At 36.7% G+C, this 13,853-nt stretch overlaps 2 protein-coding genes across 7 annotated transcripts in view; one reads left to right on the forward strand and one right to left on the reverse strand.

The window, feature by feature from the left end:
• CASD1 (CAS1 domain containing 1) overlaps nucleotides 1–9,742 on the forward strand; it is a 30,309-nt gene extending 20,567 nt beyond the window's left edge. For both annotated transcript variants that reach the window (XM_030234239.2, XM_050971494.1), the window contains 6 exons: nucleotides 578–657; nucleotides 1,513–1,614; nucleotides 2,902–3,042; nucleotides 3,561–3,638; nucleotides 4,606–4,698; nucleotides 5,713–9,742. In XM_030234239.2, the coding sequence (XP_030090099.1) occupies nucleotides 578–657; nucleotides 1,513–1,614; nucleotides 2,902–3,042; nucleotides 3,561–3,638; nucleotides 4,606–4,698; nucleotides 5,713–5,979 (761 nt within the window). In that variant the 3' untranslated portion in view covers nucleotides 5,980–9,742. The remainder of the gene's footprint in view (nucleotides 1–577; nucleotides 658–1,512; nucleotides 1,615–2,901; nucleotides 3,043–3,560; nucleotides 3,639–4,605; nucleotides 4,699–5,712) is intronic.
• Nucleotides 8,973–13,853, reverse strand: part of SGCE (sarcoglycan epsilon) — a 32,290-nt gene continuing 27,409 nt past the window's right edge. For 3 of the 5 annotated variants that reach the window (XM_050971495.1, XM_030234251.2, XM_050971496.1), the window contains one exon: nucleotides 8,973–10,475. In XM_050971495.1, the coding sequence (XP_050827452.1) occupies nucleotides 10,420–10,475 (56 nt within the window). In that variant the 3' untranslated portion in view covers nucleotides 8,973–10,419. Of the gene's footprint in view, nucleotides 10,476–10,662; nucleotides 11,857–13,853 lie in introns of those variants that run through there. The other 2 variants (XM_050971498.1, XM_050971497.1) reach the window with 1 other exon arrangement.

Below are 13,853 nucleotides of genomic sequence, written 5' to 3' on the forward strand. Positions count from 1 at the left end.
TGTATGGTAGGAGGGGGAGATGATCTCTGTTGCCATGCTGAGGTTTGGGTAGAGCTTAGTATCAGTCAACAGCTTTGAGGAGTAGTTTCTCAGGCTTGTTTCAACAAGATACTTGTCTAATGACCTGCAGTTGAACTTTGGAATAAAACTGGTATCTCAAAGTTTAATAATATTTACTCATTTCACATGACAAAAGGAAGGCATTTTTATGTAAATATTTATTTACACTCACCTAGAATAAGGACTGCCTTTGCAGAGTGTGTGGGAAAGCAGTTCTGTTTGAACACCTAAATTCTCTTCTTTATGTATTTTGCTCCTGTCTTAGAAATGAGGCTTAGTTTAGGCTTAAAACTTTATAGATTTTTAGTTGCTGTGAATGTTTTTTTAATGGCTTAAAGTAAAATTTAAATGTAGATAGTGATGAAATATTGCTAGCAATATTTGAACATTTATTTATGAATGGATCTATTACAAAGCATAGCTACACTAAATAATTGGCAGTTATTACCTAATGTGTTCTGGGGCTTGCTGTTGAAAAATTAATGACAGTATAATGATGAATTTATTTCTTCCTCAGGGAGCTGCCTGTGGCACTTTGGTTTACTGCTGAAACTGATTTGCTTACTGACATGTATATATTTTCTGTCATATTCTCAGGTTTGTAAATCCTGGCTATATTCATCCTTAATGACCTAAGAGTATATTATTACCCGTCTCTACTTTTTGATGTACTCGTAACTTGTATATTTGCTCCAGTATCATAAATACAGAAGAAAAAAAAAAAATGAACCTTTTGATTTCTTCTCATATTTGAATTGGTTTGGGTGCTGGAAAAACCCATAACTGTGTGTCTTACTCATTGGTTTGTTATGTTTGACGTATTTTCAATGTACTACTGTGAATGTAGTAAATACAAGGGCCTATGCTTTGGGTTTGGGGTGGGGTTTTTCATGTGCGTAGAGTTACTGGGTTTTGCCAGCATATGGGGATGAATATGGTGATAACAAAGTTCTGTGTCTTTTGGAGACCTAGTCTTGGCTTTGATACCACATCAAAAGATTGGTTCTCAGGCTAAATTAGCAGCTCCCTGCATGCTGTAAGTACAGCTGACAGAAGTCAGGGTAGAGTTTGTCTCTCCAGGATCTTACAGGGGGGTTGTGTGGTTTTAATCCCTCACTGGTTTTCAGCGTGTTGAACTGTAGTCTTGGAGTGCATATTCCTTATCACAATCTGTTAGTGGATCTCTCCCTATGAAGAGCAGTACAAAGTGCAAATACCTAAAGGGGAGGCAAACCTCAAACTCTCATGTGAAGAAGATTTTTCCTTTTTCCTTTTCCTTTTTTTCCTTTTCTTTTTTTGTGGGGGAAAGACTTCTAAGGAATCGTGTTGTTTTTCTAGTGCCATGTAGCTAGTGAAATAAGGGTAGAATAATATTAAACATGTTATTGATTTAAATTTAGTAAATAGAGTTTATGTCATTGTTAATGCTTTTTCCATGTTTGTCTTTTACAGGGTGCATTTGAGAAGATATTTTCATTTTGGCCATTGTCCAAGTGTTTTGAACTGAATGGGAATGTCTATGAATGGTGGTTTAGGTGGAAGCTGGATCGCTATGTATGTAATATTTGCATAAATTTTTACTTGTCTTTTAAATGTATGTTTTAATTTGTAGGAAGAGGGAGGGTTGTTTTCCTTCCCTCCAGAGAAAACAGGCGTTTGCCCTAGTGTTTAATAAAAGACTGTACTCACTTTACTACTGCAAATGTCTGTCAAAGCCTTGCTTAAAAGATGGAAGTTTATTTATTTACTTCTGGATTTAAAAAAATGAAGTATCAAGTATCCTAGATCTGTCTTTTGTCAAAAATTTTACTGTGAAAATTTAACACCTGTAGCACTTCAGGCTGTTGTAAGACAAGGAAAATTACTGTGGTAGCTTTCTTAATAATACTTTTTGGAAGTTGTATCAATTAAGGATATATTTCTTTTAAGGTAACATTTAAAACATTAAAGTCAGGGTCTTGGTGCCCAAACCAGACTACTGTTGTATGTATTTTTAAATTGTTTTCCATTGGGAAAGTGCTTTCCTTCCAGTTATTGACTCTGCAATGTGTGGGAGTAGAACAGGGAGACATTGGTCTTTTTTTGTTTCCTTCTTGGCAAAGGTGAGTGGTGTTTCTAAGATGGAAGCCTTTTTAAGTGCTGAGCTTACCCTTAACGGGATGGGTCCCACTGTGTCCCCCTGGGGCAGTCTGGGTGGCAGGGCGTTGTCACACCCGAGGCTGCCGGCAGCAGCACACCCTGCCTGGCAGCCCACGCTCACTGCTGGCTTCTGTGAGCACTGTGAGCTGGGTGGTGCTGCTGAAGAGCAGAGCTCAAAACAAGTACAGAGGACAAGCACTGTGTGGGCCTGAAATGGCCTCATGTTGCCAGCTGATGAGAACTTGGCATAAGATTGTAAAACACTCAGTTGAAGAAATGTGTCTGGGAGAGAGGGAATCACTTGTCCTGCTTCTTGAATGTTTTCACCTGCCAGATTTGGAGAAAGCCAAAGACTTGTGGTTTTTTCCCAGAGAAAGCCTTTTCAGTGGTGGCATAGATTGCAGAGGGGATGGTAGTTACTTGAAAGCTTCTTGAAATTTGTCTTGTCTTTAATGCTCTCTGAAGCATTAGTAAAGGTTTTTTATTTGTAGGTTTTAAATTGAGTTAAAAATTCAGTTTATGTCTATCTCGTGTCATAAAATCAGAAAGTTTGGTTTCACTTGCTTCACTAAATCTGGGAAAGGACCTTTTGAAACACAGCTTTAAAACTACTTTATCTGGTAGCATTTCTAGTAAAAGTTTATACCTGAAGTATTTGTAAAAGTCATGAAATATTAATTTCATTCTGTTTGTCTTTTACAGGTGGTTTTTCATGGAATGCTGTTTGCTTTTATTTATTTGGCATTGCAGAAACATCAGATGATATCAGAAGGAAAAGGAGATCCTCTTTTCTCCAACAGAGTTTCAAATGTTTTATTATTTATTTCAATTGTATCCTTTTTGGTAAGTATCTGTTATAACCTAATATAATCAGGTTTGTAAATATCTGAAAAATAAGTTTTCTGAAGTTGTTGTTTAGTCAGTACTATCTAACAAACCTTGAAAAATCAAATCTTTATCTGGAGATGTTTTAGCTGGGTTTTTCTGTACAGCCCTACCTATCTACTCACTAAAATATTTTCTGTTCAGTCATTACTCTTTCAGTTTATTTCAAAGCTTAAAAGAAAATTGGATCATAAAAATAACATGGTAGATAACAGAGCTTTCATCTCCACACTTGATTGCTTGTCTATTTTTAATGAAAAAAGTTGTATTAAGAATTACTCATCAGATAAGTATTCATTAGTTGCCAAGAAGAATTTGAGAGAAACACAAAGGTTAAGTCATGTAGTTTTTTTCTGTTAGTGTCCCACGTCTTAGTGAACCTACTAATGCTAAAACAATTCAAAATATCATACTCTTGTTTCATTTTTATATGTACATATAATTGCTACACAGACTAATTTTTTAATATCTTTTAGACCTACTCTATTTGGGCTAGCAGCTGTAAAAACAAGACAGAGTGCAATGAGCTACATCCTTCTGTTTCTGTGGTGCAGGTAATTATTAGTCCTTTTTGAGTGCTGTGATAGAATCTAGTCTGTTCTTATTTGAGCTCTTTTAAAAGTTCTTTTAAAATATATTTTTGCTTTTGCATGGAATGTCAGATATTAAGCTTCATTCCCATCTCTGAAAGTAAAAAAGAGTTTAACAACATTAGTCAGTTTTTCATTACCTTTAAGCTCTGAAATTGCACACTGTGATTGTAGTTTCGATTTGTCTGGATGTCCTTAGTGTAGGTTTTATATGCACCATTTAAGTCCAAACCGAACTTTTGACCATTTGCATAGCAGTGGAAAAGAAGAAAGTTGTGGAAGAGAAGGAAGGTGTAGAAAAACAGGAGGGTTTGGGAGGTATTAGTGTAGGAAGAAACCCATGGGACCCTGTAGTCACTTCCAGACAGAGAAGAGGTGGGCCACAGAGCCATTAAATTTAGATGTTCCTCTTGCTATGAGTCCTGCCCCACTACACCCCAGCTGTCTCATTCTGTGCCCTGTTTCTTTCTTACATTATTTTGTTCTCCTCTCTTGAGGGGCAGCAAGAGGGATTTAATTTTTAATATTATTTTGTCCATCTTGACACCCTCTCTTTAAAAATTGAGGATTAACTCAAAATTGTGGCCACCGTTATTTTAGGCTGGCATGGTGTTACATGTTTTGTGACCATGCCTAGGAGGCATGTAGTAACACCTGTCAGCATCAAGGCCATGATTCTACTGGAGATGTAAATGTGACCTGATAATGCTGTAAGCATTTGTGTACAATATTTTTAGTTTCAATACCTACTTTATTAAGTATAAACTGCATGGATTTTTGTTTGGTTTATATTTTTATTAGCTTTTAAAGAAATCTTTATGCATGATGCACTTCACTTAGTGCAGTGAAATTGGATACACCTTTGATGTGTTTGTTTGGCTTGTCATCCACAGTCACTTTCTTTACCTTTTTATTTTAAAAAACCCCAAAGATTTTAGCTTTCATCCTCATCAGGAACATTCCCGGATATGTCCGATCTGTGTATAGCTCATTCTTCGCCTGGTTCGGCAAAATTTCTTTAGAGGTAAGTGGAATGACCAGAAGTGCAGTGAATTAAAACTTAAAAATGTAAGGTGGTGTTAGGTGGTTATTGTCTAGATTGGACTATAACATAGAGAAAACATTTATTGGCCAACTAAATACCATCCTGTCATGTTTGACCTCTTTAGCATTATAGCTTTTGTTGCACTTTAGAATCGTGGCTGAAATAGCAGTCTCACAGTAGCAAGCTTAATTCTTGTGCTGTTTTAGGGGATGGGGTGATTTAAGGCGGTGGGAGTGGGGATTAAATGCTAGAGTGTGCTGTGAGGCTTATGCAGCTGGAAGATAAAAATTTAGGTCAGTTAAAGAATTTGCATGAATTTTTCTTACTAGTGTAAGAACACTTAAAAATGTGTTTGCCCTAGAAAGCTTTTTGTGACTAATAAAGAAATATACCATTACAAATAAACTCCTTCTTACTGCAAGTGTTACCTTGTTCCATTGAGTGTATATTTTGAAACAGTAGGAATTATCTTCCTTCCCATTTTATTTGCTGTTTAGTGATATTAAATGTGACATTTTATTGTATTACTAAAATATATTTCTAGGAGAAACTCATTGCAATACAGTGTATATGGGGTACAGGATTTGGTGGGTTTTTTAATGGATCACATTTCACTCTTCCAATTCCTTGTGGGTTTTAGGTGCTGATCAGCTCCAGGGAGCTGTGCATTCATCAGCAGATGAAGCATTCTCTCTTGTTTGCCAGCATGTCAATTCAGAGCCTCACCAGAGAGACAGTAACTGGGGGAGGCAGATTCTTCCCTGCTCTGATGGAATGTATCCAACACTCCCCTGAGCTGTATTTGGTTAAGGGCCAAACAAACCCCATGTGATTGAACGAGCTCATGGTTTTGTTCTGTAGCAAAGACATGGGAAAAAGCTTTCAACTTAAGCAGAAGTGTATCTGTTGATGCAATAGTAATAATTCTAGGGGTTTTGGTAAGTAAAAATATTTACATATATAAGTACTGTTAAACTTTTTTTTTTCTTTTAGCTCTTCATTTGCCAATACCATATTTGGCTGGCAGCAGACACAAAAGGGATTTTGGTGCTCATCCCTGGATATCCAATGTTTAATGTTCTTGTCAGCACTTTCATATTTGTGTGTGTGGCACATGAGATTTCTCAGATCACTAATGATCTAGCACAGATTGTGGTTCCTAAAGATAACTCAACTCTGCTGAAAAGGTTGCTATGCATAGCTGGATTTTTTTCTGGACTACACTTCTTCTCAGCAATGCAAGATCAGTCAAGACATTAACTTGGAAACTTTCTTCAGGCTAACTTTGTGTCTGTCTGAACAAAAATTCTCAACTGGAGGTACAAGAAGACATTTAAATTAAGCGTATGGAAAATGTATATAGTGGAAGTGTACATATTTTGTGTGGAAATAGCCTTCTCAAATAATCTGGGAAACAAGAGTGCACTGTACAGAATTGCATGTGAAAATGAGTCTTTTCTACTGGATGTTTGTTTCTGTTTACATATCTGTTGAAACAAGACACGAAGTAGTGCAGTGGTTGAGCAGTATCATGGGCACGTCACGGGATTCAGCCGGCGCTGGGTGAGCCCAGGGCCAGAGGCTGCGCTGTTGCTACTGTTCCAGCGTCCGCCACGCCGAGCAGGCGGAGCCCTCCTCGGCAAGGAGCGCGGCCGGGAGCCGCCGGAACTGCCGCTGAGGCAGCCGGACCAGGGCAGTGCTCTGAGCAAAGTGGTCATTTGCTGGTTAGAAATTAGTGTTTGGGGTGGAAATAGTAATACATGTTATATGAAACCCTTGGTATGTGGAAGTAAAAAGTAATCATCAATTCAGTGGTTGAAGATTATATACAAGTTTACATAATACTTTATGAGGGTTTTTTTAGAAATTTAAGATGTGTTCAGCAAATATGGTGAATTCTGAGATAAATTTTTTTTTATAAAGAGAATTTGGGTTTTCTTCCTAGAATTATTTGCTTTTTCATAAATTTTTCACTAATTCATTTAACTGTATGTAGTTCTGTGTACAATCTCAGTGAACAAACAAATGAAAATTCAGAGACTCAGTTCAAGACGGGAAATTTGTGTAAGACCCTCCAACCTTTTTCAGTCAGATGAAATCCCATCATATCCATCCATCAGATCTTAGGGGAACGATGATCTTTGATCCTCTCCCTGTGTTTGTAGGTGACCTTGAATTAGGTCTCACTAGGGAACTAGTGCCATATTCTATGCTATAATATCATTTTCATTTAAGGGGAAGCACGTCAGTTTGTTGGTATCATGAGGAGCAGGGATTGAGTGGTCAGCTTTGTTGCATGCAAATGGTTGAGTCTCAGAATTACAAGTGAAATGAGATTGGAGCTGTTTGGAGAAAACTTTTTCCCATCCTTCTCAGGAGTGCCCAGTCTTTCTTACTAATTTTTTCCTTTAGCAAAAACCTTAAAATTGAAAGAAACAGTCCTTTAGTGTGGCAGTGGCAAGCTGTTGTTTACATTCTACTAATCAGTGAAGTTATGGACATTTCTTGGTTGGTTGTGGGTTTTGTTCAAGTAATTGTTTGACCTCTAGTTGCTTTTTCATTTTAGTCTTCTTCTGATTATTTGTTAGCAGTCAAAAACATGAGAGCAATATTATTTTCCAAGCATATGTGCAATTATGTATGATTATGAACAACACGAATCCTAATTTGTACCATATATACTGTCACATGCATGTTTTTGTTCTTATCCCAGGTAAAAATTGAATTCCATCTTGCAGCGATGAATGAATGCAAAACAAATTTATGAAAATAATTACTTCAGGTTTTTTTTGTGTGTGGTGGAGAACAGTTTCTTTTAAAGAATGAGCAGTCATTCATCATAAAAACCAAAAAAGAAATCATTCACTTCCCCCAAATTCAGCAGTTTTACTAAGCCTGCCAGCTGTTTTCAATATACTGAAAAGATACACAGCTGTTTGTTCTGTTGTGCATATTACTTCCAGTGCTTGGGAATTTAACCTCATTGATCAATACATTTGAGTGACTGAAGGAAAGAGTGTAGGTGAACACCATAGTGGGGGATAACCAGCATAACCTTCATCTATGCCAGTATTATGAGCAACAGGGAACTGTGAGCTTGAGGGATAATTTTTGTTTTGTTCTTCACAACATAACTATTGTAGATATAACTCTATTTATCTGTTGTACATACTTGGTTAAAAGATTTATTTTTAATGTTTGAAATAATGCACTTGTTTACTATTACTGTATGTGGGATAAATATATTTTCTTTTCAGGTTATGTAAAAATATGAAGTAATTTAAACATTAAATAAAAGTGCTGTGGATGCTTATTTTTGTAATGGGACCAGCATCATTTAAGTAAAAACTCTACTGCTTGTCTCTAGCTGCGCTGCAGTTCACTGTATCACAAACTAAGGCAGATGCAATGCAGGAATTGCTCTGCACTAAATGGCACTGTCCCTGCTCTGATGAAATTCCAGCTCCAGTAGCCAAAGCCAGCCTGGAGCCCTCAGCAGAACTCCACAGTGGAGGCGTCGGATGCTTTTCCCTGCCAGGAACTCTGCAGCAGAGCTCTGCAGGAAAGCAGAGGAACAGACTCAGCTTTTCTTTGGTCTGGCAACATCAAGAAACCAAGCCCATCTTGAAGACTTGCTTGAGTTACGGAATTTAGATTCTGCTTGAGCTACTTAAATCCCACTCTCAGTAGAAGGGGCTCCTTAAGCAAAGGAAGTACCAATCTCGTTAATCTTGTGACCAATGACAAGACACAAGGAAATGGCCTAAAGTTGTGTCAGGAGGTTCAGGCTGGATATCAGAAAAGGTTCTTCACCCAGAGGGTGGTTGAACAAGCTCCCCACAGAAGTAGTCACAGCACCAACGCTGCCAGAGTCCAAGAAGTACTTTGACAATGTTCTCAGGCACTTGGTGTGACCCTTGGGGATGGTCCTGAGCAGGGCTGGGAGTTGGACTCAATGATCGTGATGAGTCCCTTTCCCAACTGAGCAGATTCTGTGATTCTGTGATCCCAAAAGCTCCTGATTTTATAATTAGGGAGATACACAGTTCAGTGTCCACTTTAGATACTAAGTGCAGCAAATCCTCTCCAGTTAGGACATCTGTTTAGGCATTGTCCCCAGTTAACCAAACCCTGCATCATTAGCTCCACCCCAGGTTTCCGACCCAACCACGCAGTATTGTGGCTGGAACATTAAAAGCTGTAACAATGTTATTCGGGCACCCTTTTGTAAAATTATCAGGCAACAACTTCACTACTTTATGTTTTCAGTTTTATTAGATCATACATTTCATGTATGTACAAAGAGATGTGTAGGGCTTTCTGTTTAATTTGGTTGCAACTTAATACAATATCCATTCATATTGCCATCATATAATGTTAAAAGAGGCTGTGAATTTACTGTCTTAATTATTACTAATTCTTTAGCCATTAAGTGTCTTTAACCAGCTTTATAAATCTATGCTTTCAGAGTAATTGTTTTAATAATTAAAAATAAATAATTTGTTATTAAACTTACCTCAGATAAATGAAGATTTCGATCATAAAATAATTCAGGTATTCTTAATACCCAACTGACCTACATCATGAGATTCTTTCCAAAATAGGTGGAGCCTGCACTGCTACAAATGAATTCTTTATGCATGTAACAGTTTATTTCCTTAAATACATTGGTGCTGTTACATTGATACAAATAAGGTGGGAGCAGCTCAGCTGGTAGATCCTTTGATTGTCATGTCATCCTGGAGTTATCAGAAACTACTATAATCCACACCCAGAACTATTTACAAAGTTTAATCTTATGTTGCATTAAAAATTATTATTTAAAATCCATTCCATTCATTTTGGTTTCAAAACACTGACAGCTGATACATCTGACAATCGTAGTATAAACTAATAGAAGCCAAATGATGATTGTACCTGAATTATTTTTGCAGCTTGGGTAAGACATGAAAATGTTTGATTTACTATAAACCTCAGTGTGCAGTTTAGTGATTTGCTTTTCACTGATAACCATCCAAGCTGCTGGAAAGAAGGGGTGTGTTCTCTGAGGAGGCTGATTTACTGGTGAAGTCTCTTTTCTGGTATCTTTTGGATGAGGTAGGAAGGCATGATGGATGCCACTCAAAAAGTGAGTAGGAATGGCTCTTTATTCCACCTGTTTCAGGAACTGCCTTTAATTTCTCTACTTGAATGCCTGTAGCTTGAGCTATCTCTCCTGGTCTAACAGCCACCAGCAGGGTTTGCTGCCACGTCCTGTGGGCTGTGCTGAGCATGTAGAACAGCTTTGTAAACTGATACTGAAGGTTTGACAGTATACAAGTAGGTACCACGTACTGTGCACTGCTTATCTACTTTGCTGCCACAGTGATCATAGTTGGTGCTCAAAATTAGTCTTAAAAGTTCTATCTGTTGAAATCCTGCATTCAGGTCCGAGCCTACAAACACATCATTGATGCTTAAAAATTAATGTAAATTAAGGTTCTGTGTTTTGACAGAACTGGGTCATAACTGTAAAAAGAGAAAAACAAAGACAAACCAAAAACCACAAAACCAAGAGCAACTATTTTGGTCTTTTTACAAAATGACCTCATTTTACAGATTCCTTTTATCCTCTGTCTTTAATTCCAAAATTACTCAAATTTCTCTTAGCAGAGACTTCAGGAACCTCAGCTAAGGAAATGTAGCCAGCACTTGGCAATTTTAAAGCAGACGCAGTTTTCTGCTTACAATGCAATGTCCTGATGAACATACAGCTTCTGAAAGAGAAAATATTACAGAAAAAAGACAAAGCGTAAGTGTCAGCTTAAAACAATGCCATGCTTTGAGGTAAAACCCCAAGAACTCTTGGTGTCAGCTGCAACAGCTGCAGACCCTGAAGTCCTGTGTGATGTCCTTAAATTGAAGATTTAAAGAAGCATCAGAAATACATTTAAAAGCTGGAGAAAAGTGTCAGTAGATGAATTATAGTTGTTTATTGAAAAACATGGAAGCCCCAGTTCCAATTCTTTTAGCAAAGTCCATATATTATTAGGCTTTCAACTGCATGGACAAATGCCTCTCAAAGAAACCACTTCCCAGCAAATTATACCTTTAATTAAGTCCTTTTAAGATGTGAAAATATAATCCCTGGTTTACTGGATACATAATTCTCCCACAGTTTGCACTCCAAAAAGAAAAAATGTGGAGGATATAAAAAATAAGCAGCATTGGGGCTCTTTATTGTGAATAACAAAAGAAAATTTAAAGAGTGTTCTTAAAGAGTTAGTCCAAGTATACCAAATTAAACCCTGGCTTATTTCTAGCCATTAATTTTTGCCTAAAATAGTTTGTAACAGTTTCTTCTAACATAACCAGGTGAATGAATGGACAGATTTTAAATGCTTTATTGCTTACAAGTTTTGAAATAGTGTAAATATCTGTTAAAAGAACAGAAACCCAATTTTTATCATGAGAAGTTTTAGTTATTTTCTCTGGGGAGTATTTCTTTATTTATTTTCCAAAAATAACTTTGTTCATTATATTTGGTAATCTCTAAAAAATTAATACCTAATATATGTGCAATATTATTTCTGAGCCTCATCATGTTGCACAAGTTTTCATGCTTGTACACTACTTCTTTTCTTGTGCAAATGTTAGGCAATTATATCATCCCATTAACAGTCTGAAATCCTTTGAAGTTTTGATTTCCCTGTTAGAACTTTCAGGAGAGATCATAAGACAGAATAAAGCTTGATATCTATTAATACATTTATATAGATATAGATATACATACACACACATATACATATATGTGTGTGTGTATGTATATATATATATATATATAAGTATACATATGTATATATGTGTATATATATATACATTAAAGATTACTTCCTGAATGTAACAAATATAAAAAGTTATCAGTGTTTACAAATTGTCAAAAATGTCCAAAGTACAAAAGGATACAGTACATCAGTTATATGGAAGTGATTGTACTCCTGGCACTGAAAGCATCATAATACTGTGGGCATGCACAATATACACCAGAAAAACTCATGCATCAATCAGAACAAATAAGGAAGTGAGACATTTTGCTGCCTTCTTTGATTACAAATTCATTGCTTCTGTTAGTTTTCTTTCCTCAGGAATACCATTTACCTGCAAATAGATAAGAATTTATATAATCCATTAGTGGCACATGATGCTTTAACAGTACTGAACTGTCAACCATGGGCACAGCACATAAATAGAATTTATTATTCCTTTATCAACAACCACACTGGAGAAACACTGCAAGTGCAACCTGGATCAAAAGACAACATATACATGGCAAAGCATTCTTCTGGGAAGGGGGAGGGCTGGGAAAAGATTGTTTATCTGGGAATTTATCTTTCTACTTGGGATCTAACAGACTTCATAGGGAGGCTGAGGCACAAAACAGAAAAGGTGGTACATGATGTACATGCAATATTTAGTCTTTTATATTTTAGGAATACCCTATAAGCTTTTTCATCCAAGCACCTCAAACAGTCCTTGTGAATTCTGCCTATTGACAGAGAGACAATTATAAAACCTAATGTATCTGTTCATACTGGAGACCAGTAGCAATTTTCATTACTGTAATAAACATTAGATGTGAGTGGTCATCTCTCACACAATTCTTTCCCAATTAACTTTTAACTTTGTGAAATAGTCAAGTATTATGTCAGCTATTAAGTCTGTCTTTTTATATAAGGTTAAAATAAAATGATTCCTTACTGGGGATTCAGATAATTCCTGAAGTGGAAAACAGTTATTATCCATGGTTTGCTCTTTAAATTACTAAATATAGTCTACTCAAGATTTAAAATAGAAATTTCCATTCACAGCTGTGACTGATAGTATGTTAAATTCCCTCAGTATATTACTGTGAGTTTTCTATAGAAAAGGAAGAAAATTTAACCATTAATGTCTCATTCTATAGGTTTTTTGGTCTTAGGCATTCTGTTTCTCTAAATTTCTTACTTGAGCAGATCAATAAAATCAATTGCTAAATTTGTACTCATGCAATAAAAAAACACATAGTAATGGCTGAGTTTTGTTTTAAATCATAACTTTCTAAAATATTAACATTCTGGCAACAGGTTGTGGATATTCTTTGAGAAAAGCTGCAAAAGGCACATGCCATCATGTCATGGAAATGCTTGCACAGTCACCTGCACATCTGAGCTACAAAGCAAGGTGTCATTATAAACCGAGGGAAGAGGAGGAAACGCCCTCTGTCCCAAATTCATTCCACCATCTGCCCCCCCTGGATTTCTGAGAGCTTGTCACAGGCAGCATCTGTGATGAATATGAAAGAACAGTTGTATTCTAAGAAATAATGTACTGCAGAAAATACAGACACAGGAGAATTTTTGAGATCTAATTTTACGGCAGTTTTTCAGTGCTACTCAAAAGTGACAGAGCTGGGCTAGCTTGTATTGCATACCTTTGCAAAAATGTCTCTCTGCTGCCACTGTACAGTATTACCAGGTGATTTTGCATCTTATTTGCTGCAAGACAGACTGGAATTCTTGAAATGAAACAGTCATAGCAGAAGAGCAGCACTGTGTGTCACTTTTATTCTGCCTTCTAAACAGTGTGAGAAGAGCTGTACTAAATGTCAACCCAAACCAGTGCTGGAGGCTCTGGATCAAGGCTGTGACTGCCAGGGTCATCCACTATTTCCTGCATATGTACAATGAAGAACACAAACAGCAAAGCTACCAGAACTGCTGTCAGACTTTTTATACCTGTGTTTCTGATTTCCACATAACAAAACCCACATGGAGAGAAACTTCTATTATATACTTGCCTCAAATCTTTGAAATGTTGTCATACGAAATTCTCCTTTAATCCCCGAAAGCAGTAATGAAGAAGAAGAATTTTCAATGAAAAGAAAGAGTTGCTTATGTAACTCCTATGTTAAAACAAATCTTCTGCTTGGAGCTGTAGTTCTCATATTATGTTCAAAACATATGTATCTCTCTAGAGTTTTGATTTTGATAACTCCTTGAATATTTAAAAATTACACTTGGCCTCTACTTTTTGCCTGTGTGGTCCTTAACCCCCTCTCACATGGCTATGGCTGTAGGTTTTTCTCAAACTGAGATGCTAAATAGAGGGAACAGTCA

This window comes from Serinus canaria, chromosome 2, assembly GCF_022539315.1.
Source record: "Serinus canaria isolate serCan28SL12 chromosome 2, serCan2020, whole genome shotgun sequence".
Taxonomy (NCBI): Eukaryota; Metazoa; Chordata; class Aves; order Passeriformes; family Fringillidae; genus Serinus; species Serinus canaria.